Raw genomic sequence first — 27,973 nt, forward strand, 5'->3', positions numbered from 1 at the left:
ATATTTCTTTACACTTTCTAATAGGTTACAGAAATTCTATATTGGAATATTCTGACAAAAGCCCTAATCGTGCATCAGCCATGTTGGAATATTCCATCAAAGACTGGCAAGGCATTAAGTATAATATAAATATATTAAACTTATTCACCCACTCCTCAAAGTACAGAATTAAAGAACACTCTTCCTTACTTTTTTTTTCATTTTCAAAGCACTTTTGAGCTTACTCTTCATTTATAGCTCTTCATTTGAGCTTACTCTTCAGTAGATTTAAAATTTCTTTTTTACTTTTATATATTAAAATACATGATACGTTAAAATTTTTAGAGTAAATATTTGTTCAGTCAAAAAAGTTTTTTAAAAATTATATTATTTAAAATCTTTAACATGCTGTCATATGTCAATACAGTACTGTATTGATTATCTGATTTATTAAAAATTTCTTATCAATGTCTTATTAACTTAAATATTATAAGAATGACCCCATCAAATTCTGCAGATTCATTAGGCTGAATTTATGTTTACATTTATATATATAAAATCTTTCTAAAATTTATGATTTTTTATTATTACTTTATTTAACTATTTAATTATTGAACACAAAAGTGTATATATATGGTACTAGATACCACTAAATATTGTGAAATAAAATAATTAAACAAAAAAGAATAAAAAGCAACTTCCCAAAATAATAGTACTAAAATGTTACAAATAATTATATTTTTATTTATTAACTGAAGTAAAAGTATTTACAACAAATAACTATTTTTGAAGTCAGTGCCAGCCAACACAAATTAAACAAAAAGTTACATAAAGTTATTACCTCAACTGACTGCTAGACTGGCTAAACGAGATTCCCACATGTAAAATGTGATCTCAAGAGCATACAAGAGAGCATCTCACGATCATATCTTACCTTGAGTTCACAAAGGCATATATACTCGGTGATAATAAATCTACCAACATATCTATAAAGTATTACTATATCATGTTTTTATATGTCGCATTTTATGTTTATATTACATTTTTTTAGATCTCATTTTATTGTAGTAAAACTTCTGTTACCAATTTTGCAATGTTTAAAGTAGGATTTCTATTATATAGAGTATAGGTTTTTTTTGTTTAACTTGTGTTGGCTGGCACCATCTTCAATAATAGTTATTTGTTGTAAGTACTTTTACTTTAGTCAATAAATAAAAACATAATTATTTTTAACATTTTAGTACAATTGTTTTGGAAGTCAGTTTTTGTTTTTTTTTAATTATTTTTTTAATATTCTAAATCCATGGATAAATAAGGCTGGTTAATTTTTGAAAACTGCATCATAAAGTATATTACTGTTCAAATCTTACAATTTTTCAATGTAAAGTTCTAAGGACACTAATCTTACTTTTCTATCAGTAAAGGTCTAGCTAAAACTGTGTTTTTTTATATGTTATGTTAACATAATATTTACTTACAACATACACCCTACTAGATAGACACTAGACAATGTGGCTAACAATCTATGATAAAAACAATCTATGATGTTTTTATCATTATTAAAACAGAAATTGACATAATTTTATAACTATAATTACCCTATTGGTTAACCTGTTTTATTGCACTACTATACTCTTTCATCACAAACTAAATGCCTAATTATTTATAAGAGTCCACATAAACAGAATCCAGTTTTTTTTTTTATTTAGCTGTCAACATCCCTAGGACAGTGTCATCAACTGAAATCCAATAATCAAAGTAAATTATGTCATCACATGCTGTGCTTACTACCGGCAAGTGTAACGCTAGCTGGTAGATGTCAGGGGGACTTGCAGTCCACCTATGCGCCTGCACACACATTCCTTCCCACCAAGCCAGCTGACTGTGCAACTCTCCCACCACACAGCAGTGCTGCATCCCCACCACTGGCAGGCATCTATAAAAAGACCATAAACAGAACAGTGAAAGCATTCCATCACCGACCTCCACCAGGAGAAGAAGTAGACAAAGACTAAGAAGAATGAAGAAGTTTTACATATCTTAAATGAGAACAAAAGAAAAGAAGAATCAAATTACTGGTAAAACAGTTGCAGGAAACCTATACATGTTATTCATGGTATGTGAAAATATTTTTAATGGGCTAGGGAAAATTACAAGTAAATTTAAAAAAATATTTAATTAATAATATGCGTAGGTTTTCTTAGTTCTTTATTTGATAATAAATGGGTACCTACCTCATTCCCAAAGAAGACACAAAATGAAAAACTAAATTTCTTTGCTTTGTAATCAACCAACTCTCGTCTTAGGATTTGCAATCTTTTGTATTTGTTTCTGTTAATACAGAAAGAAATTTAATTTTTGAATTTTTAACTTTTTTCCTATTAATTTAATCCATATTGTAAGCTTTTTATGAAAAAAATTATATTTGTGAAATGCTGATATGTTTGGTAAGGCAACTTTTTTTTTTATTTTTTGACAAATGCATTTATTCAAAAAGATCAATTTACAGAAGCTTAAAAAATATACAAAAACACCATTTACTTCTTATTAACAAACAGCACACCATATCCACATAAATAGATAAAAATTTTACATAATTTTAAAATTATTAATTTTACATAAATATATAAAAACCAAAACCCTGGAATTGAAATAGTTTAAAAAAAAAATAAAGGACGAAAAATTAAAATAAAATAAGCAACTAATTAATTAGCTACAATTCAAATTACATAGTATTCTCTGGCAAAAATAAATAACCCATCATAACATTTCTATTTTACCACAAATATTCTCAAGAATTTCTTTTCTAATTCTTTTAAAGATGGCATAGGGCTCATTCTGACATATTTTCACTGATTCAAGAAGATGCTTCTCACTTTTGACTGTTTTCTTGGGAAAAGGCAAATAAAAATATTTATATCTTTTTATCTCTTACTTAATCTGGAAGGGTATCAAGAAAAATTTCCCAACTGAATCATTTTTAGGTAGGTGGCATAAGGATATGAGGAAGAGGCATGATGATTCAGTGGGATGGATTAATGTAATGTGTCTCTGAGTAACAAAATAATTAAATGATCCTTTTTCAAATAGGCAAGTGCCTCAGTAGAATTTTAATATATATCTTTTAAGAACTATTAACTGGAATGAAGTATGGAAATTTGTAGCGTATAAAAATTGCCAAATCTGGGCAGAATTCAAAACCGCAATCTTTTAGATATGAACAGAGATGCTACCACTCCACTGCACTCAATTGCATAAATCATTATGTATTGTATGATTTTTATAAAATCTCTTCAATTAGTTTATTTCTTCCAAACATCATACAGGTAAATGATTTCAAACTTTCATTTCAAAATACAAATAATTACGTATCTTCTGATAGATAAATAGATTTTTTTACCATTAAAAACAATAATTATTACTACACTAAATAATTTTCTTTACGTAATCGAAAAAAAGAAAAACAAAAAAATTACAAAAATATATTTGATTAGACATAAAAAATTATTTTTTAAAAAAGCTTTTATTTAACTAATATTAATATTAACATTAATAAAAAAGGAAACAAATTAGAAAATCCCTCTAAAAAGTAAAAAATAAGAATTAAATCAAATTGAGAATTTTAAACAAAAAAATATAATATATTAACAAGTATAAAAATGCACTGAAAAGTAAAAAATAAATTATATATATCTAATAAATAACCAATAAATAAATGTAATAATTATTAAATTTTAAAATTAAAAGTAATGAAAATATTTAGTTAAATAAAAGCATGGTTGCAGTTTTTATAATTTATTTAAAACAACATAACATTTATTTTTACAATTAATCTTCATTTTCATTTTCAATAATGATGCGAGGAGGCAGAAAGGTCTGCTGGAACCTCTCCAGTTGAGATTGACTAGCTGCAAGTAACAATCTGGAAAAATACACCCACTCCCTTTCTTTGTACATGTTCTCACATAATTGAAGTTCATCTTCGAATTCTGCTTGTAATCTAAGCCAAATTGAACACAATCTTTCTGTTAAAAGTTTCATTTTAATTAATTATGAATTTTTATTTAATGAATTCATAATTACGATTACAATTATAAATAATAATGATAATAATTAATAATTTTTCCAATTACCGACAAAATGCAATAACTTTGTGCAAGATTTCTAAATTTTATTTTTATTTTTAATCTTATTAACCCTTAAAGGTCATCTCGGTGCAAATTTGAACCATCAAAGAATTAAGACTTGAGTTATGTTATTACAGATAAATAAAGTATATACATATACCAAACAATCTCATTAAACAAAAATATATTTTAAAAAATAGAGCAGCAAATGTCTATAAATACTTATTTGAAAACATTATTGTAAAAACTGCGCCACGCTTTTGTTTAACTAAATATTTTAATTACTTTTAATTTTTAAATTTAATAATTATTACATTTATTTATTGGTTATTTATTAGATATTTATATAATTTATTTTTTACTTTTCAGTGCATTTTTATATTTGTTAATATATTATATTTTTTTGTTTAAAAAATAAGAATTAAATCTCATTGAGAATTTTAGTTTTTATAGGGTTTTTCTAATTTGTTTCCTTTTTTTATTAATGTTAACATTAATATTAGTTAAATAAAAGCTTTTTTAAAAAATAATTTTTCATATAATCAAATATATTTTTGTAATTTTTTTTAAGACTAAAAAAAGTAAAAAATATTTATTTTTACACATCGAAGTTACATACGTGTACCAAGTTTCAATCATTTTCATATGATAGTTCATGAGAAATGAAAATTTTCAACTAAATGCGTGAATTTAGCGTAGGGGTAGCGCTTGGAAGCATGTGGGTGGGATATATCCCACCCAGCATTGCATATTCCAACACTGTAGGTGTTGTATTTTCATCAAAGTTACACATACGTGTACCAAATTTCATTGATTTTCATATGACAGATCAAAAGATATAGCAGCTGCAAGATTTGATTATTCCTAAAGCGAGTTAAATAAAAGCTTTTAATTAAAACGAGCCATTTTTTAATTACATAAAGTGAAATGGATGGTTGGAGTAATTTTTCTGTTGAAAACAGAGGAAGATGGTAGTAATAAATAAATTCACAATTTGATAAAAATAATTTTTTTCTAAAAATCACTTACCTATGTTTAACAGCACCATTAAAAACAATAAATGAACTACATAGCTACAATTAAAATGATCATTAAACTTAAGCCCATGTTTCTGTTTGATATTGTCCTAATAACTCCAATTTTTCAAAAATACCTTCACATTCATCGTTAGTCAAACCACTTTTTTTACAATATATATTTTTAAATGCTTCTCTTACAGAATTTGGCATATTATTAGCGTTGCCTGCTACATATATGTGTACATCTTTGCGAGATAATAATTTCCATAAATTAACTTCTTCTTTTTCAATAATGTGTTGAACATACCTGTAATTTTCAATTATACATCTGAGTTAGTAGTTTAAAAACATGAATATAAATATAAAAAGCAACTTCAGAAAGGTATTATTGTAATATACTATGAAGAATATTTATTCTGGGCATATTTTCTAAAATTCACTGTATTGTAAAGTAATAGTTCTCAGATATCTTGAATCACATTAAAGCTACCAAAATGAATTGAATTAATTACACGATTAAAATTGAAAACATTAAGCTATCAAAATTTCCCCCAAAAAAAAAATTATGAACGGTTCATAAATTAACATACCTGTAATTTTCAATTATACATCTGAGTTAGTAGTTTAAAAACATAAATATAAATATAAAAAGCAACTTCAGATAGGTATTATTGTAATAGGTATCATTGTAATATACTATGAAGAATATTTATTCTGGGCATATTTTCTATTATTCACTGTTGAAAAGTCACTGTATTGTAAAGCAATAGTTCTCAGATATCTTGAATCACATTAAAGCTACCAAAATGAATTGAATTAATTACATGATTAAAATTGAAAACATTAAGCTATCAAAACTTCCCCCCCCAAAAAAAAAAAATTATGAACGGTTCATAAATGCAAATTTTCTATCAGATATCTGTGCTTTAATGTTCAAACAAAATTTTTAATTAAAAAAAACAAACTAAAAAAATTATTTTAAATTTATATACAAAAGAAGTTTTGATTTTATATAAATTGTATTTACCTAAATTTAATACACCCAAGTTAAAAAAGTTACTGTTAAAGAAATGGGTATGCATTTTACCATAATAAAAAAACCGTTACTATAAACATTATAGGTCTATTCTAAAACTGATTGCATCTACCAGTAATCTATAATACTATTACATCACAATCTACAGTGTATATATTTGATACTGGTAAAGCAGCAATCAATGAAGCTTGGAACCTATGATTATTATTATTCACACCTTCTGTGAGTATATTTTACATTGCATTTGAAAGTGTAATGCTATCATCTGTGTTAGTCATGTTTATGGTAAGTAATATTATGGCTGAAAGCATTGTGAGATATGTTCCAGAAATTTGAATTTGGATATTTTTTCCTCTGTGAATTTATTTAAAAAACTGAAAAGAAGTATCAAAGTACTAAAGGAACTTTGCTGATAAGAATTTATGGAACCTGAGATTACAATAATGTCAGAAATATACCGTAAGACACTGAAAAAAATTCCCACTCTACAAGTTTTTCTAGATTTGTACTCCACAAATGCTTTTTAAGCCTTTCACTTGGCCACTTTCAATCATTCCCCTATATACTAAACTTGGCAACAAACGGCTACCCCATCATCATTAACATGAAAGTCTAACTCACTACAAAGTTTTGAAACCAATGATGAATTTGCGGATAGCATTTATGACTTTCTATCACAAGCTAATGGAGAGCAGCGTTTGAATATAGGTGATGATTATGAAAATGTAATAGATTCAATGTGATTATAACAAAATCTTTTCTTTACTTTTTTGCCAATCGGGATCACTTTTGGAATAGCCTTCATACACTGCACACATTAGAAAAATCTGCAAATTACTACTGTTAATAATAGAAGAGTACAATGATAAAAATTACTTTGATGGAAGATACACTATTCTTTTGTATGAGATATGAAGAGGTGCAGAAAGAGGGAATTTTTTCCCCCAAGCCAATGCTATGAAGACTGAACACATAGTCTTTCCTTTCATTACTGCAGGACGTACTCTGATATACACTGTTCCAGTCTGTCTCTCAGCAGTTTAATGTTGACAATAATATTATTTTTTTTATAGTTTTCCCCTCAACACCTTATTTACAAAAAATATTTGAAAAATATATACCAGGAATGCAATGGACAAGCTCTTCAACAGTCATCAATAAGTAACATCTAGCCCTGAAAGTAGTGCTTACAGTATTTCTGATGTGAATTTTTTTTTGCACTAATTGAACATTCCACCATCAATTACAATTGACAATTTCAAACTTCATTTTAATTTTAAATTTATTAATTTAACAGCAAAGCTTAATTTGGTAAAAAATTCAGTTAAATTAAAAAATAAGTAATTGTCTTAGAACTACTAAACTTAAAACAATTGAGACATACTTACACTTTATGAGACTGATCTCTGGAGAATGCTGTGTAGAAAGAAATTTTTCCTTCGCTTTGAAGCCTTTCCCATTCACTTCTACAGTGGAAATCAGCTTCCTTATTGCGACATCCAAAAAATAAATGTAAATATTCACTGTTAGCTTCTCCCTCTACAGTCTTATCCCAAACAAAACTTCTAAAAGGTGCAATTCCAGTGCCAGGACCAACCATTATTATAGGTAGAGACTAAAAAACAATATTTTATTTTATTTAATGGTCAAAATAACAGACAAATAAGATATCAAAGAAAATCGGCAATATAAAAAACATCAAATTTAAACAAAATAACAATGAAAACATAAATACAGTATCAAGTTACATTAAAGAGGCCTTGTCAAATAAGTTATTTAATGTTTACTTTTAATACTTTCACCTTTTTTAATAGTTCATGTGTCATCATAACTGAAGGTTATTCACAAAAGAAAAAGAGATAAAACATGGTTTTAACATGCTATTTACACAGTTTAAATACCTAGAGCTAAATACTCCAAGAATAAACAAATACAAGAAGAAGATTATGACTGTTGTAGCATGCTTTCTATAGTGTATTAAGGACTGATTTGCTGTAGAATTTCAGTTATTTATACTTACAAACAATTGTAAAAAATATGATGATTGAGTAATAAATCCTAATATAAAAAAATCAAGATTAAGAAAGTAAATTTTGATGAATACAAACTTAAATGATTTTAAAAGGATTCTTGTTTGTTTTGAAAACAATCACTGACAGAAGGCAGGAAATCAATTTTCACACAGCACTAGTAAATTTACTAGTGTGTGTGTCAGAGCAAAGAGGAAAAAAGTGAAAATGTTTTAAGAAAGTAAGTTTATCTGCTTCATTTATTAAAGGCCATTTTTAATATATATAAAGACATATGGATAATTTTTAAATCTGAAAACTTCTAGAGAAGACATTTTTATTAATCGCATAATAAGACATAATAAAATCATCTACACTTTTTTTATAAATATTTTGACAATGCTCTTTGAACATAGATGGATCCCTTTCCTGTAATGGCTTGAATAAGCAAACAAAAAGATCAATTTTATTAATATTTTGTTTTTTACCAATGATCATCAGCTTACTATCCTAGATTTGGAAGGAACATTACAATTCAAACATCATTGTTAATGATAATAAAACAATATTAATGATAATAAAACAAAAAATGATAGCACTTTATGGTAAGCCCTGTGCACTGTACGATGTTTTGGGATGAGCAGTCGATAGGGCATTTCTGTAACATTGTCAGAAAAATAATGAAAGGCTGGACCAATTCAAAGATACAAATGTGGCTTAATAAATTTACTATAACAATTCTTCTCAATTTTTGCAAAAACAGATTTTGAGAGGTAATATTATTATGAGAAGGATCAAAAATTCTCAAATGAAATTCTCTAGATCTATTTTTGGCTGTACTTGACTTGATCAAATGGATTTTAATGTCATTAGAAAAATGTCAGGAGTTGAAAATCTACCAGTTATATAAAAGGTGGCTAGACCATATGGATCATATGCCAAAGATATATTAGCTAAAACAGCTTTCTTATGTATCAGAAGGGTGCATATATTTAAGCTGATCTAGGAAGTAAATATTTTAGCAATTGAACTTTATTACCTTGGGTTAAAAGTGAAGGTGAAACTGATGCTGAAAGATTTATTACATCAATTCTTGTCTTGAATCAGTATCTAATGACAGAAAACAAAACCTCTGTGACATTTTTGTATCCATTTAAATGTATTCTCTTATGTAAGTTAATAAAAATCCAAAACTCATTTGTACAATGGTTCCTGAATAAGACCATGAAAAAAAAATTGTCTCACCAGAGGTATGCTAACGTCAACTTGCTGTACAAGCAAGTACATGTAGTAAAATTTTACTGGAGGATAAATTAACAAGTTTTCATTATTGAACTCTTTTGAAAAATAAATATTACAAGCCATATCTAAAATTAAATAATTATTAAAAAATTTACATTGTCCAAATAACAAAAGTGAAAACCAACCAAACTAGAATGAAGCACAATGACAAAAAACTATCAATGCTTCCTATTTTTTTAAGAATTTTAATTGAAAAAGTTATAAACAGTTTCATAAATTGTTACATGTTATTTAAGTTACATGATAGTTAAAAGTTAATTAAATTGTTGCATGTTTATAAAAAATATAAAATGTCAAAATATTAAAGATAATAAACTGAAATTAGGCAACATTTTTAAGTAAGTTTTATGAAAAACCTAAACTCAATTCAAAAGAAATGAAGTTTATTAAAAAAAATAACTGCAGTTCTTTTCACTTATCTTGTATGCTAAAAAGTGTAGTTATCATTACTGAGAATCACAGTAATTAATTCACGAGTCATAGTAATGTCACATAAGACTTTATATAGTCCATGACTATCAATTTTTTCATTGCATTCATTCAAAGTAGCTGTTGTTGAGTGCCTTTGGCGATTTTTGTAACAAGTAATTTACACAAGTTACAGCAAAACTTTATGTTAAGCTTGGCAAAAATTTCACGGAACACACAAAATTATTTAAGAGATTTACGGAGGACTATCTGAGCTGCACACAATGCTACGAATGTCCAAAGTTTTAAAAGTTGTTGAGAATCTTCAACACCTGTCAGGAAGAAAATTGACAACATAGACACATTAATTTGGTGAGGTCAAATCAACATTTGCCAGTTCAGCAGAAGAAAGCATGATTTCGCTAAGTTCATTTTCATGAAATCCTAGCTGAAAAAATTAGGAATGCATTGCATTACTGCCAAGTTCGTTCTGAAAACTCTCCTTTCATGAGAGCAGAAAGACAATTATGTATCAATGTCAGGAAATTTGAATCATTCAAATGATAATAATACCCAGTAATGAGTGCACGGTATGTAGAAACAAAGTTTCACTCATCACACAGGATCATGGATCGAAAAATTGTCACAGACTGAAAAAGGCAAGCTAAAATCAAAGATGTTGTTCATTATGAGTGTATATCTGCAGGGCGGACAGTCAGTTACCACTACTACCCAGGAGTTTTCTATCTCTGTGAAACTGTGAGGAAGAAAAGATCTCAACTTTGGTGTGACAACTCTTTGCTCCTTTACCAAAACAATGTCCCAGCTCATTTTGTGCTGTCCCAGCACAAAATTTTACTCAGTGTCATCCCTCACACACCATATTCTTTTTGACTCCTTTATTTCTAAAATTAAATTTCCATTAAAAGGAGAGAGATTTGAGATAATAGAGTCCATGAAATAAAATTTACAGAATGCCCAATAAACTTTTTCTAAAAGTGAATTTCTAAGCTTCTTCTTAACGTGAAAAGGATGTTGGGAAAGAATGGGAAAGGTGGTTTCCTGATAAAAGGTGGTTTTTATTTATCATAAAGCCTCTTCTTTAATAGGACTTTTACTCAAACAGTTTTTCAAATCCCAAACCCAAATGAGTTTTTTTACTCTGGTAAAAAATGTATTTTGCCATTTCATTGCTAATTTTTTATGCAATAAAAAGTTAATATATTTTTCAAAACTTTATTATTTAATATATTAATTTTTAAATTTCAAACAAAGGCTCTACCCCCTCCCCTCCAGAGAGAAGTGTATTTTTTTTTTACTAGTTGAATTTTATCAAAAAATTTGAAAAAATTATTTTATGTACACTTCTTTAAAAATTTAAATCTTTCACATAATTTTTTCAGGCAATATTTTTCAAACAATGTTTGTTTATATTATTGATTTTTATTCATTCTTTGTAAACATATAAAATATGTTTATTAAAGACAGTTCTTAATTACATATCATGTTTAGGTTATAAACAAAAGAGGTTATAAAAATTCTATCATATATTAATTTCACTAACATAAATTATTCATCTCAAGTTTCAGAATGTTTGAACCTACATCAAGACTTTTTCTTTACAAAAGGAGTAAAATACATACTTACCTTTTGTGGAAATGAAAAAGAGCCAGTCCTCACACTAACTGGTAATGAATTCGCATGATTTAAAGATGCTAAATAATTAGAACACAATCCTAAACGTGGTGCCATTAATTTCGTTTTATAACTTACAACTGCGATCAACAAATGAAGTTCTTCTTTATGAAACTATTGAAAAAACAATGAATTTATTAGGACATGTTCTTAATATTATTGCAATTAACTGGAATAAACTAGACTATAGCAACTATTCTCCACAGTATATAGCATTTAATAATAGTAACCTAAAACAATTAGTGTTTGTTTCAAATGAGTTGGTATTATTGATTACCATGATGGATTTATCAATGTTATACTTCAGGAAAATATTACAGTTAGCTAAAATAATAATAATACAAAATAAATATGTCAACAATGAACAAAAATAAAATTCAGTAATTAAATTACATTCTATGTAATTTAAAGATCATCAAATAAAATAGTATCCTTATTTATTTAACAGTAAATACAAGATAAAGCATTTCCAAACTTCTCAGGACAATACAGTATGCTCCCAAACAGACTGCTGTCCCCTGTAGCATGAAGACCATATGATTTTCAATAAGCCATTCATCCCATACGCAACACTGCACATGATTTTTTTGGCAGCAAGAATTTTCTTGAATTTCTTGGCTTTTGATAAACCAGCACTTTGTCATTACAATGATTGTTATTAACATTCTGGAATCATGTGGCAAACCTACATTTCATCACAAAGTAACAACCTTTTAAAAAGAAGACAATCTCCTGTCTGGTCATGTATGTGTGTGTGTGTGTGTGTGTGTGTGTGTGTATGTGTGTGTGCATGCATGCGCACATGTGTGCATTGAATGGAGATAAGTAGTTGGGTAAATGGAGATATGGTGTTTGGGATATTCGCAGGTAGCACTTACTTTCTAGACATGCCTCATAAAACAGTAATGAATAACAATGACCAAAAATTAATTCACAATGACCAAAACTTAATAGTCTAAATATAAAACTAGAAATTTATTAACACATTCACTACTTATGATGCCATGGGATTCACTACTTAGAGCAATACTACTTATTACTTACTTGCTCTTAGTAGCATTCACTTCCATGGGATTGCTCTGTGCATACGACACTGCCTACTGTCAAGAGTAAGACTTTTTTTCCTCCTACTCTTTGTCAGCATCCGGTAAGGATTTTGTTATTGTGTATTAGCATGGAGGATTGGTTCTTTGGTTTGGTTACATAGTTTGTTTTGACTTTTTTTTGGTTGTTTTATACTCATTACAGTTTTGTTCAAGATAAATAGTTTTTTTTACAACCTCTTAGAGACTGTTTTACCGAAAATCAGGCTAGTAGAATTATTTCAAATTCTATTTATTCTTTTTAAAAATGCTTAATATTAACTTATTAATACTAAAAAATATTTAAAAAATACTTTTTTCTTTCTTAACAATTCTTTGAAAATAAACAAAACTAAAAAAATTATTTTTTAGTATTGGAATTACATTACAATAATATATAAAAATTTTGTAAATAAACTAGGCTACTTACAAAATTATGCAATCATAATTTTGTTATCATTTTATGAAATTTGTGTTTGACATTTTTCTTTAGGCCCTAATCCATAATTCTCAACTTTGCGAAAAGTTGAGAAGAAAAGTTTCTTGAAAAAACGTTTGCGAAGTATAATACAATATGCCTTTATTTTTTGCTTATTTTATTTTAATTTTCATTTCATATTGCGTATGCATATGTATTGGTTTAGTCTTTTCTTTACATTTGAGAACTTTTAAAATTAAAAAATTTAGTTTAATCAAAAAAATGGAAAATGACATTATTAGCATACTAAAAATGCTTATAATTTTATAATATCAATATTGCAACTTTTTATTTTATTTTTTTTATTTTTATTTCTTTCAGAATGGAATTACAGTCTTCCACTTCTGGAACCAGCAGCTCATGCGAAAAGAAAAATTTACTCTGATGAAGAACTGATATGTATATTAGATAAATAACTATACTTTTAACAACTATTTCTTTCAAAATATGTTAAAAATGTTTAATACACAATGTACAATCATTTCTTAGAATTTAAGTATTTCAAAATAATAGTTTTAAAAATTTTTTGGTAAAGGCTAGATTTTTTTTGACAACCCAGAAAATAGTTTATAAAATTTTATAAAATATAATAAAATTAATTTACCATTTTTACAATAAAATAGGAGCTACTTGTGACAAACTTTATTAGTTAGTAAAAGTTTTGTAAATGTATTAATTATTATGAACTGTAATCTTAATCATAGTTACGTGCTATAATAAAATCTATCTTCTCTTAACTAAGAGAATGCCTAAATATACTATAAAAGATGAAAATTAATTACCATTTATTTATCATCTAATAGTTTTATAATTTTTATTGCAAAATAGAAAACTATTACCCAGAATAGAAAAAATTTCAATGTAAATATATAGAATTTTTTTTGAAAATTATAATTCCAGTAAATTGTAACCTAAGATGACTGCCTAACACTATTCCGACAGAATATTAAATCATGGATTTTAAAAACCATAGAAAAGTAACCTAGAATAAATGGAAAAATATATGTCAAGAAGCAATGTGACAGGCAGGTTATATAATTGTAGGAGTTACTTATTGTAAGAGTTTTATTGTAAGAGTCACTTGCTAATGACACACACATGGTGCTGTAGTATATTTTCAAGGTTATGAAACTTGTAGACTTAATAAAACCTAGCTAGACAAGGTTAGATAAAAAATTAAATGGAATTTTTTAATTTCCCAAGCTGTATCAGTCCAACAGTCACAATTCTTTTTTACTGTGTTGGTACATTTGTCCCTAACACATGTTTACATTGTTAATCATATTGGATTCTTATTTTATTGTTGGCAGTTGAAAAGGATACACATGTGTTTTAGTATGGTCAACAATTTTAAACTTGTGGAAAAAATGGAACAACAAATTTCCATTAAAATCTCGCTTTAAGAATGGAATAAAGTGTAGCACCACATTGAAAATGTTGAATGTTGCTTTTGGTGATTCTCAATACTGATTTGTGGCGAAACAATTTATGGCAATTGCACCACAATATTGAATCTGCTCACACTTCCCTAACTGTTTGTGAATTTTTGGCCAAAAACAAAACCGTTATGATGCCTTAGCCTCCGTGTATTCACTGGACATGACCCCATGTGACTTCTACCTATTCCCCAAGCTGAAAAGAACCATGAAAGATGATGTTTTCCCAACATTGAAGAAATAAAGACAGAATCACTGAAGGAGCTTAATTCCATATCAGAAATTGCGTTCCAGAGGTGCATCAAAGATTGGATAAAACACTGGCACAAATGTATTATATCTGAAAAGGAGTACTTTAAAGGTAACATAATCAATATTAATGAACAAATAAAACTTTTTTGAGAAAAACTGAAGCTGCCATATTTTTTTTTCTAAGCTAATGCTGTATACCAATACAATTTATTAAAAAAAAACTAGTATCGCAGGTAACTAGGAAAAAATTTAGCAGTGAATATGTGAATGTATTTTTATCTAAATTTAAGTGAATGTTTTGATTTAGTCAAAATAACCGAAGACTTACTTTTGGAGATGAAGCAATAGAAAATAAACGTGGCCTTATAGGCTGGAATATTTCAAATAAATACTCTAAAGGAATATTGGCTGACGCAAAAGGAAAATCAGATAATACTTCTAATACATTTCGGCGTGGACGATTGCAATAATTATAAAGATCTTCCTGACCAGCAGCACTAGAAAATTCTTCAAGTTTTTCTCTTTCCATATCACTTGGAGTCAATTTTGAAAGTAACTGGAACACAAATCTTCTAGGAACAGCCTGTACAAAATCAAAATAAATTTTATCATATCTTACCAAAAGATATATTATATTAAAAAATACTTATACAACTACCAGAATATCATAAATACAAATGTACAGCTTGTGAAAAATAAGAATATTTCTTATTTTATCTTTTAATAATATTTAAACCTAAGATTTTTAAATTGGTTTGGATTTAAATCAGGAGGTCAACTGATATAAATGTAGAAAATGTAGATTTACCAGAAAATGTAGAAAAAAGTTTTTTACTTACAATGAGAGACCTTCATCAAACAATCCAAGCATTACCTGACATGATTGCAACCAATCAATGATTGATCAACAATCAATCGGCCTGTCAAGTAATCATATACGCATCATACTGATGCAAGATTTATCCTATGTACTATCACTTAACCAAACACGGCACCACATTAACACTGTACAAATTAATTTCATTTCTATAATTATAATAGGTAATGAAATTTTCGTTTGTGCATGTAACTCAAGAGACAAGCACGTCACTGCCATGGGCCAACAGTCCAACCATTCATCATCAGTATGCTTAACTGTGTAGTAAATCTAAAGTATGCATTAGTTGTTTTTTAACATAAAGTGTATCATTCACTATAATTTGTTCCACCTGGTGTTATGGTGAATTCTAACTTTTATTATGATCTGAGGTGCTTAGATGCTTGAGAGAAAACATATGATGAAAAAGTCCAAACTCTGGAGAAATCAGAACTGACTGTTTTGCTAAGACATCAAAGCCCATTAACAACTCTCTCAAAGTAGGTTTTAAAAAGGAAAACATGGTAGTCATCCCACAATCCTCATTAGCCCTCAGAGATTTTGCTTTGATATCCAAAGTAAAACTGAACACAAATTGCTGCTCCCTTGACATATCAGAAGACATCAAAACATAATTGCAGGCTTCAATGAATAGCCATTAAGTAAAGGAATTAGCTGGAGCTTTTGAGACATGTAAGAAGTATTGGATCACTTTATACATTCCTGAAGAGACCAACTTTAAATAAGATTATACCTTTTTGTAGACCTAGTCAAGTTGACTTTCTGATACCATCTCATACAGTTTACTTCACCAAACTTCTACTTCAGTAAAACTTAATTATTGTGGCATTTGATGAGTTAGTCTTGACTGGGAGCTTCACAAGTGATGATTGTTCTAAATTTTGTGGTAGTGTCTAGAATCATACAGTTTTTCACATGATAAGTTAGTCAGTGTTATGACGACACTCTCCACGCTTTATAATAAGCATTCATAATGTTGTAATTCTTCCAAAATTTCTTGATTGCCACTTGTTAATTGTCAACAGCATTAATTACTTGAGAAAATATACAACAAAGATAATTTGGATCAAATGCTGCTAATAAATGGTTGATCAGCTGTATGATAAATATAGGGTTGAAAAATCATATTAACTAGAATGCACATTTCAAATACACTATACTTTTGAAAATGATTTAGTGCATTACGCCTTCATTTAAAAATGTTTTATATTATAAAATTGTACAGAAACAGAAAAATTATTGACAAACAAGTTGTTGAATATATTTATAATTATCTAGAACTTTCTACTGGATTTTCATATTACAGGCAAATCTGATTTGGAGGAACCTGTTAAGGGATGAGATGTCTCCATGTGATAAACCAGAAGTGGTTTGAAGATCAAATCTCCAAATGCATTTATACCTAGTTAGAAACATTCATAAACAAATGCTTTTCTTTTTTTTTTGAGAATATAATATTTCAGTTGACATCAATTTCCAAAATAATCTACTTTTGTGTAAGTTAAAAACAGCACATTAAACAACAGTTCCATTCATCCATCTCATTTAACAATGGTTTAAAATGTTTAGAAAAATCTTGCTGCTGCTTGTACCTATGCACAAGCTGTCTGTACAACATGCTGTAAAATTTGATTAAACATTTTTCAAACCAACTCCCAATTTTATGTATAAACTAATATAAGAGAATAAATAAACTAAGATGACTGACTATGTTTAGTTTATTAATGGAAAATTTTTATGTATGTCAAATACTACATGATAGCTGATGGTAACAATAAGAACTGCTGCACACAACAAAAAGCACATGTATACGCGTTTGGTTGCTATGGACCCTCTGAAGCTGTAGAGGTTCTTTTCTGTACACAGTTATGTTACAGTATGGCACAGAACATAAAAAATTATTAATTATTATTAATAATTACACTTTAATAACATCACAAGACAATTAACTTACAATTATTTTGTGAATAAAAGCAGTTTTCATATAAAAGTATAAAATATGCACTAAGGGCCTAAAATTAAAAAAAAAAAAATCGAAAGCCAATTTTCTTTTAATAAAAATGAAGAAATATCTAATTAGCTGTTATTGATATTAAACAGAAAAACGTCCTAGGAGAATAAAAGGATAAAAAAGTTCTTGTAGAAATTATGTTCAGTTAAAAAATGTATTTCAAAATTATCCATAAATGTTAAAACAAATTTACTGTTTTTTAAAAATTTTTTCACAGATTAAAAATTTGGCCTTATTTAATTTTTAGTAGTAACAGAATTTTTTTTTTTTAAGATTACAAAAGTAAATAATACAGACTGGTTTTTATTATGACAAATCAGTACAGCTATTCTTCAGTAGTAAGTCAAGTAAATTTAATAAAGTAATAAAAAAGTATAAACAAAAATTAAGATACATACATTTAAATCCCAATATTCTGTTGCACATTTTTCTAAAGTTATAGGTTGTTGTAATGCAAATGGTACAGGCATGTCTTCATCTTTCTGAACTACCTGCAGTAGTGTATCTCTCACTAGATGTTGTTTACATACATTTTCTGATAACATATTAAATAACTGTGTTACAGCAGTAGGTCTATTATTTGGTCTAATAACTGCTACATCACCAGGTTTGTAAGAAATATCCTTGATCCTAAGTTTCAGCAATCTTACATCCTAGAATAATAAATAAAATATAATAATCTAAGGATATGAAAAAACATGGATACATATTAAACATTACCCTAATTAGTTAAGCTAACTGAAAGCTGAATTGGATACATTAAGCAGAAAGGAAACAACCCTGAATTATTTTAATTTTACTGAACAGTACTCACCATTTTACACACTCCCTATAAAGGAATCAACCCATAAACAAGACAATTTTTTTTATTTTGAAAATATTGTTGAGTATTTTAAGTTCATTCCTTTTTAACAGAGACCCAGACCTGGTTCTGTTTCTAATATTACAAAATTTAATGTATTTTTTAATTAATAAAATTATTAAATGAAAATAATTGCCATTTATGTTACAAAAAAAGAAGAAAATTAAACAAAATATTACAGTAAAAAATTTAATGCCTCTGTGAAGCTTCCAATTTATAGTCACTTAAACTTTACACCATGATTATTAAAAAAATATTTTTTTACTTTCTTTAGTAAACGGGTAAAGCAGTATGGTTTTTTTGAACAAGCATTATAATATGTAGTGCAAATATTTTTGGCTGATTAGCTAGATTTACTATAGTAGGACTTTACTTTGTAAACAACCAATACCAATTTTAGCTTTTAGGTTCTATTTTACAATGTCTGAAAATGCTTTATGTTTTGTCAGATGTGCCAAACTAATTTGAAGACTCTTTCATGTAAATATTTTTATGATAAAAAAGCAATAAGTAGACACAACAGAATAGTTAAGTAAACTATGCAAGGAATGATGGAGGCATAGCAAGAGAGATGGTAAATAGTCTAGTACACAGTTTACTAATCACTTTATTCAATCATTTTTTAAAAATTATGTAAAGGTTAGGATCCTTACCATGCTATTTTGGTTTCACAATCGGTGAAGGATTTGTAGAGAAGGTTGTAGTTGAATAAGCCTGGAGGAGAACACAAGCAGCTAGTGATAATGTTCAGTAGTTGGGAAAAATCCAAAATTTGGTTTAATTTTATAGATCAAGGGTTAAAATGGCCAGAATTATCTGAAAATATGTAGTTTAATTGGATTTGTTAGTTTGTAATAGTTCTTCAGGTCTATTGTTACAAAGAGTAATTTAATTAGAAGGGAACAAGAGCACAGTAATGATATAGAAATAATCAACATGATGTGTTTTATTTTTACTCTTGCACGTATCAATAGGAAATCTCATTAGTGCCCTTACTGATCCACAACTATTCTTCTTGTCATATGGAAATGATTTCATACCTCATTACAGTCCAAATGGTCTACAACCAGCCTGTATGACTTAACATTATGAGGAATACATAACTATCATTATGGCCAACAGGTTAGATGTGGTAGGGATGATTGGGGTAAGGTCACGTAATTCGAATTTTTAAATATAACAATGCTACCATGATAACTTTTATTTCTAAAGAAATCTTCTGATATAAAATAAAAACTAACAATATTAAATATTCCTGTTTCTCCTTTGTAGTTCAACCAGTACAAATTCTAGTTGATTTAAAAGTATAAAGTCTTATTTTTATTACAAATATGGCACTGTTTTTACTTCCTTGTACAAAGTAAAGGAAGTATTGTAATTGCAAAAAATGTCAGTTTTCAGATTTCAATGGAACTATCCATTATGACTAGTTTTGGTGTGACATCTGTATGTGTGTATATATATATGTATCTCACATAACTCAAAAATGATTACCTGTAGAATGTTGAAATATTGTATTTAGGACTGTTGTAACATCCAGTTGTGCAATTCCCCTTTTGATTGTAATCAACTGGGCCAAAAATGTGTATACAGTCAGACCTCCAAATAAAGCGGGGTTTCAATTTTCAAACATTTGGATTTTGGACTTTTTCTTAACTGCAGTAATAAGCCCTAAAATTAATATACAAACTAATATAAAATGCTAAGGAAATTTGTAGTGCCATTTTTCTGTGTAACTGTCCACTTTATTAAAGAATTGGGAGGATCATATCTCATTTTCAAATGAAATAAGTTTAAATGAAGTGCAACAAAAAATATGTATATGTAATTTAATGGACATACAAGGAAGTCATGTGATGTCCACATCAGATTTTTTTATCTTCTATTACATTTATTTCTTTGAGCTTAAGTAAATCCTTCCACAAGTTCAATAAAAATTATTATGGCCACCTTTCCAAAAAGCAAATAAAAAGAGAATAAAGCACCAAACAAAAATAAAAACAAATCATTAAAAGCAAAAAAAAAAAGAAAGGTAACAAAAAAAATATGTACCTGAAAATGATTTGCTGATGTTATTCGTTCATTTGAGATTACAGATGCAATGCAAGAATTTTCTGGAGCAGTATTTTCCCACTTCAAAAATTCAACTATGCTCTTTGAACTTTCAGTTGATTCAGAAGAAATAATATTTACATCCCAACTAAAAACAATAATATCAAGGAAAACAGAATTGAATTACACTAGCAATTTTTAGTTGTGTTAATTAAGCTCTATGATATATAGAGGATAAAGCTCTGCAGAAGAGACAAAGATTATAAAATATAAAATGGATAGGTTAGGATGACTTGTATAGTAAATAGGCTGAAATTAAAAGAGTAGAAAAAACAAAAAGAAGCAAAGAATAATATTCAATTCAATCAAATTAATCATCCAAAAAAAGAACATAATTTTACTGTACACATTTGCCAATCTCAATTTTTTGATTGTAAATTTTTGCTTTAAACAGATGTACTTTGTTGTGAATGTTTTCAATTTTAAGTAATTTTTTCGCTGAAAAAATTATTAACAGTTTATAGTAGAGTTAAACTTACTATGTTACTGTATATATTCAAGTTATTCAAAATGAGAAATTTTTGAGAACTGTATCAAAAATTAATTGCATAATTTTTATAATCCTTTTTATGAAAAATCAAGAAAAAGAGATTAATTAAAAAAATAATTACAATCAAAAAAGGGAAAGAAAGGAGTACAATACTTATTTTTATAAGCTTGTTTAACACATTTATCTAATAAAAAAATATTTTCTACTGTTACCTTATTTGAAAATATGGAATTTTTTTTAATTTTCTGATTGTTTACTCACTTCATCCTGCTTTTTCATTTAGCACAAAGAAATATTTACTGTAATTACAATTTACATTTATGAGTCCTTTTTAGGATCATTTAATTTATCGGTTTCACAATTTAATTAATTTTTTTTATTCTTCGCTATCAGATCACCTCCATGCACTTCATGGGTTAACTGTATATTTCTCCAACCAGTTTCCAGCTACTGCCGGGACTGAGTATGAGTATACAGGTAAATGCAGTTACTGCTACTGAGATTTGCCAGGCCCAACAAAGTTGTAGATGTAGTGCAATATTAAGTGTAAGTGTACCGATAAACATATAGTGTTGAACAGACTCAGATTGACTACTTCTTAGACATGTGATTTATGAGTTTCTTTTTTGGTATTGCCTACTAATTAGTCACCTACATCATTAATTTGATAGGTTATAGTTCATTATCACAGAAACTAACACTTTCATGATCTACATACTGAATTTCTCCATACATTGTTCAGTTTACTATTCCATAACTACTGAATCAACATAAGCAACCTGTACCAATTTTAATTCTTTGAATTGAAATAAATTACCAACATGAACTTGCAATTCTGCTGAACATATCTGAACACCAGCTAGTCACTGTTGTTATACGACAGCCTTCATTTGTTACAAAACTGCTTCATTGATATTAAGTGTTTTGGAATCATTTGATTTGTTCACTTTTCTTTAATATTCTAATAAAAATATATATATTCACAAAAAGTGCACAAAATTAAACCCTTTTTTGTATAATTTATATAAGTGATTTATGGATTTCAGAATAACTTAAAACACTGAAGTAAACAAATGACAATGCAGCTGACAAAATTTCATCAACATTTTTTAAAACTTGAATCTGTTGTTCTATAATAAGAGATCGGGAACTCTCATTTACTTATTATCTATTTTTTTACATTTCATTTTATAAAATTTAGCAAATTTTGTTCTTTGAATTTGAACCTTTTTCTGATCTTATTTCCTTTCCATATTACATGTTTCAGATATGACTACGTTGTTCAGATTTCTAACCATGATATTTTGAATATATCAACCACGATCAATGAAATACAATTGTAAATTTAAATGTTTTTAATTGTAATTTTAAATGTACATAATAAAGTACTAAACCAATATAATTTTTAAAAGATATGCAATATATATATATATACATATATATATATACAGGGTGTGGCAAAATGACTAAACAGTTTGGATGTGTCAATGCTTGGGCAGTGGTGGGGGTAGGCAGGTTCATGTAGTCTCCCTCTGTATTGTCGGTGACCCCATTTTAATGGCCAACATGATCTGGCTTGGAGCACATTGTGGCTTTGCTATGCACATGTATTCTGTAAACAATCTCTGATTGCAGCACGAAGAGCTTTTCGATGACAGTTCAATATTCTGCACAACAATACCATTCCTAATGTGAACACAAGTTGGTCGTGGAATAGGCAGTTGAAGGAAACTGGTAGCACACGAAGAACAGTTACACATGGCTGACACAGGTCCACCAGAAATTTTAATACTAGATCGTGGATACTGGTGTTCTTTTTGTGGTTGGGTTTCAATTAACCACACATCTCAAGAATGGTCAAACTGAGACTGTCTAAGACTACACTTCATTTATACTCATACATATCATCCTCATTCAACCTCTGAAGTATTATAACCTTTTTTTAAAGAAAAAGGTCCATCAGAAAATGTCCATATGGTGAGAGCAGCAATCGCCAAGAAGTTCTGCTTGGAGGCATGCTGTTGCCTTGGAGATATCAGACCACAGTTTGAGGAAGAATCGCTTTTCGATTTCAATTTTGAACCTTTCAAAATAATGATGTTTCAAGAATTGAGCCCAGCCGACTATGCCAAATGCCAAAATCTGTGTGAGCAAATGCTTACACTCCTAAAGCAGCTTTCTTCAGTAGCGATGAGGCACAATTTCACTTAAGTGGTGCTGGGAATAAGTAAACACATATTCTGCTACTGGGCTGAAAATATCTCCTGAATACAAAATATTGCTACATTCCCGAAACCAATGGTGTGGTATGCCACAACACAATTTAGCATGATAGGCTTGTACTTCTTTGAGGAGGATGGTGTGACCATGATCGTGAATTCTGAACATTACATGTCAATGTTGAAAAATTTTCTGCAGCCCAGAATGGAAGATATTGTTGAAGAAAAGGAGTTGGGGAACTTGTGGTTCCAACAGGATAAAGCTGCGGCTCACACTACCCGAAATTAATTCAAAGTTTTGAGAGAGATTTTTTCTGGATGTCTGGTCTCTCTGAGGGATGATGTGGGGTGGTTATCCAATTTCAACATTTATGATTTCTTTCACTGGGGATATCTGAATGAAAATATGTTTAAACATCACCCTCATACCCTTACAGAGCTGAAAGCAGAATATTGACGCTACATCCTGCAATATGTGTGAATGAGCTTAACCACCAAAACACAGTAATCAAATAAGAAACCTTACCAAATTAACACCAATAATATTTGAATGTTTGTCTATAATAAAGTTTCAGGATTATTAACAGTAATGCAGGCGTTTCTAAATTTAAAAATTTTTTAAATTAATTGATTTTGATGTAATTGTAGTATTGAATACCAAATGTTGATGTGAGATCCTGCGAAAATCGTTTATAGGTGTTAATTTGGTGAGTTTACTTATCTGTTTACTGTGTTTTGTGGTTTAAGTTTCAATTAATATTGAAAATATATATATATATATCTTATTTTTTTAACTTTCTGCTAACTTCTAATGTTCAATATTCTAAAAATATAAGTGGCAATGATGAAACTTTGATAACTTTTGGGTTATAATATTCACTCATGATTAACAATAACTAATTCAGGCCAGAGCAAATAAAATTAAAAAATTAATTAAAATCCACTTTACCGCGCAGGTAAGAGTGATGTGGTATCCACTGGTTGAACACCAGGTTCCAAAGGAAATATTTTTAATAATATGTTCCATAAAGAATTAATCCAAGGATCAATCAAAGCATCAGCACCTAGATCATGTTGATCATCTGCCAGGCCCAAATCACAAATAGGCTGACCTCCAAGATTTAATAATCGTCGATACAGTTTCTTACCGACATGATTGAACTTAACATATGATGAATCGCCAAGCCCCAGAACACCAAATCTATAACAAAAATAAACAATAATAAAGGTAACATAAAATTTAATTCGTGTAAATATTAAAGGAAAAATTGAGACACATCAACCCTAATTTAAAAAGGCAGAATGAAATGAGTGATACGACAAATGAATACTTCGCACACACCAAGAATGAAAATTAACACCAAGTTCAGCATTTAAAAATTCAAATGTCAATTGACAAATCTTGTTATTAAGGTATGATTAAATTTTGTAAGAATTTTATTTGAAATTACAAACCGAATTAAATTTAATAAACACAAAATTTTTAAAAACTCATAACATTTTGTTGATTTTGATGTCATCAACAGTGTAGCAACCAGTACCGCTTTTCTTAACTAGTCAACTTAAGTTACTGCAGGTGGATTTTTTGAGAATGGCAAACATGCGTTTAGAATGTAGTCATAAAATGAGCTAGGTTTGAATTGTATCTATTCACACATAAACAAACAACACATCATCAATGTTTTGTGTTTACATACTTCACATGAAAATTCACAGGAGCAACTGAAAACATTTGGTAAAAGTTTATCAATATGAAATAACATTATACATCTATTTAATTTGGTTTGATTTCTTACTTCCAATTTTATTATTTTTAATAATATTCATTGCTAACCAGCATGAACACAAAAACTTTGGTATACCAAAATGTTATCAAGCTAAGTACACCGTTTGTAACAAACATTAATAATATAATATAATTACGTGAAAGTATTTGAATGACTACATGATTTTTAAAATAATTGTTATTTTATAAGACAAACAATAATTTTTAAAAACTCAAAATTACTTATAAAAAAATTTATGTATTTTGGGAAAAAAATAAGAATGACTCATTACAGTAAGAATATCTGTCTTATATTATCCTGTTTAAAAATATTTATTGATTTAAATAATATTAAACATTAAAAGCTTAATTATGAGTGGTATTCATAATATTAATCAAATAATATATATATATATATATATTTTGAAAACCTATTCTACTCATGAAGATAATCAAAAATGTTTATATAAACATATGTTCTAAAGTGCTTCTTCATTTGCAAGATAAGGCTAGTGAAAGATTTCGCTCAAATTTCAGCTACCACGGTGAAATAAGATCATACTGAAATTTTTAAGATGTTAATTAAGGGGCAAAATTAATGATTTCTTATGATTTTTGACCTGAAAAATCAAATAAAATAGATCCCAATACCTTATCTGCAGTAATTTTTGAGAAATATAGTGTGAAAACCAAAAAATTGGGGTAAAATCTCTGTATTTATGTTTGATGCTCAATAGCTTTGTTAAATGAGTAATAATCACATAAAACTTTAAACAAAACTTGTACAGAATTTAATTCTGAACAAAATAGTTTAAGATATGCTGAATAAAATAAAGAAAGGTTAGAAAAACTCAAATTTTATTTAGGAAGTGCACTAGACCAAAGTGCATTATACGTACCAGTTTATAATAAATATTCCAAAATAAGCTTGTCATTTTCAACACATTTCTTATCATGTTTCTGTACTACTTTTGTTCTTTTTTTAGTCTTCAAGGCTGTCTATAAGTTGCTCAGCCACATCCATAATGTGGACAATTAATTCCTCATGAGAATATATTTTTGTTTTGCATACAATATTTTTCATCCATCCCCAGACACAAAGATCTAAAGATATTAGATCAGGTGATCTTGGTGGCCAGAAATGTGGTCCTCCACAACTGATCCATTTCTTAGGGAAATGATGACTTTAGTAGTACAAATGGCACAAGTGTACTGGGATTGCACACCATCGTGCTGGAAGTATACTTTGCTTCTTAGCACTACAGGAACATCATGTAGCTGCTGCAATTCTTCTTGAAGAAAGTGCAAGTAGATTTCACCATTTAAGCGGCCAGGTAATGGACCAAACAGTTGATTGTGAAAAAGGCTGCACCATACATTGATGCTAAATTGGTGTTGAAAATTGCCTTCTACAGTTTCATGAGGATTTACTTCTGCTCGTGTATACCAACTGCGTAAGTTGTTAACGCCATCTTGAGTAAAATTGCCTCATTGGTAAATAAAACATACTTGTAGAGTTGTCAGTTTGTATTCTACCAGAATTCCAAGCAAAGCAGACAGTCTCCTGGGTATAGATGTTGAACTGGCTGTATGATACGAAAAAACTTTCGTTTAAGTGTCCTCCAAACCATCCAATGTAAAACTCTGATCCACTTAGAAAGATATCATGTACTGACACCTGGACTGCACTGAACTGCTAATAGTTTCATCAATAACAGCATCATTTTGGACAAATTGTTTGTAGCTTGTACTAATACTAGGTAATGAATATGTTTCCTGAATATTTTAAAAGTTGCTCTAATTGTTTTAGGAATTGGAATGCTGCAATTCAGGAAATATTTCATATTCTACTGCAACTGTTGCATTACCACTACACACATCAAAAATGAATACCATATCAGTGTATTCCTCTGTGGTAAATAAGTATGGCATTACTTCAATGGCAAACTGATCACATTCAAACTAAAATCCACAGAAAACCTTCTCTAATGACAGCACAATTCACAGTACCCGATATACTTAATGTACCTTACAGAATGATTTAAACACTAATACAGTATTGCACATTGTTAATCAGTTGTTGTTATTTTATTGCACTGTTAAATAATTTATTGTATTTCTGTCTTAATAAAAAAATAAGTAATTTTTATTTATTTATTTTTATTTTACAGTTGTGTAATTTCCATTTTTTTAACTTTTTAACAGTAAATTTTATTTTTACAAATCTTTTGCACCACCAAAAGAGAATTTGGTTTTTGTTTACATTAAATAAGTACTTTTCTCACAAATGTAGTAATGTAGTTTCTAAATAAAATTCAAATCTCTAAATTTTGTTTAACATATCTTACACCATTTTCTTCAGAATTAAATTTTCTACAAGCTTTATGTGTTTACTACACATTTAACAATGTTATTATAGATAAAACATAAAAAAAAAAAAAAAAACAGATTTTTTCCCCCAATTTATTGGTTTTAACCTTTTCTTTCATTTTCCTGTCTAGCCTCCGGTAACTACCATTCAGATAATACTTCAGAGGATGAATGAGGATGATATGTAAGAGTGTAAATGAAGTTGTAGTCTTGTACATTCTCAGTTCGACCATTCTTGAGATGTGTGATTAACTGAAACCCAACCACCAAAGAACACTGGTATCCACATTCTAGTATTCAAATCTGTGTAACTGGATTTACTAGGACTTGAATGCTGGAACTGGGTGTCAAAATGACACCCAGAACTGCTGGGAACTTAAGTCCCAGCAGTTCTAATGCTGGAACTTAAGTCAAAATGGGTGTCTTCCCATTTTGACTTTCAAA

General features: G+C 28.5%; 1 protein-coding gene across 3 annotated transcripts in view; it reads right to left on the reverse strand.

The window, feature by feature from the left end:
• Window positions 1-1,233: 1,233 nt before the first annotated feature.
• Window positions 1,234-27,973, reverse strand: part of LOC142327421 (NADPH-dependent diflavin oxidoreductase 1) — a 33,585-nt gene continuing 6,845 nt past the window's right edge. For 2 of the 3 annotated variants that reach the window (XM_075370461.1, XM_075370462.1), the window contains exons 3-9: window positions 24,344-24,595; window positions 20,626-20,773; window positions 18,110-18,364; window positions 15,152-15,406; window positions 11,528-11,689; window positions 7,550-7,776; window positions 5,100-5,432 (exon numbers count right to left, since the gene is read on the reverse strand). In XM_075370461.1, coding sequence (XP_075226576.1) covers window positions 5,204-5,432; window positions 7,550-7,776; window positions 11,528-11,689; window positions 15,152-15,406; window positions 18,110-18,364; window positions 20,626-20,773; window positions 24,344-24,595 — 1,528 coding nt within the window. In that variant the 3' untranslated portion in view covers window positions 5,100-5,203. Of the gene's footprint in view, window positions 1,916-5,099; window positions 5,433-7,549; window positions 7,777-11,527; window positions 11,690-15,151; window positions 15,407-18,109; window positions 18,365-20,625; window positions 20,774-24,343; window positions 24,596-27,973 lie in introns of those variants that run through there. The other variant, XR_012756983.1, reaches the window with a different exon arrangement.

This window comes from Lycorma delicatula, chromosome 7 (genome assembly GCF_047948215.1).
Source record: "Lycorma delicatula isolate Av1 chromosome 7, ASM4794821v1, whole genome shotgun sequence".
Classification (NCBI taxonomy): Eukaryota; Metazoa; Arthropoda; class Insecta; order Hemiptera; family Fulgoridae; genus Lycorma; species Lycorma delicatula.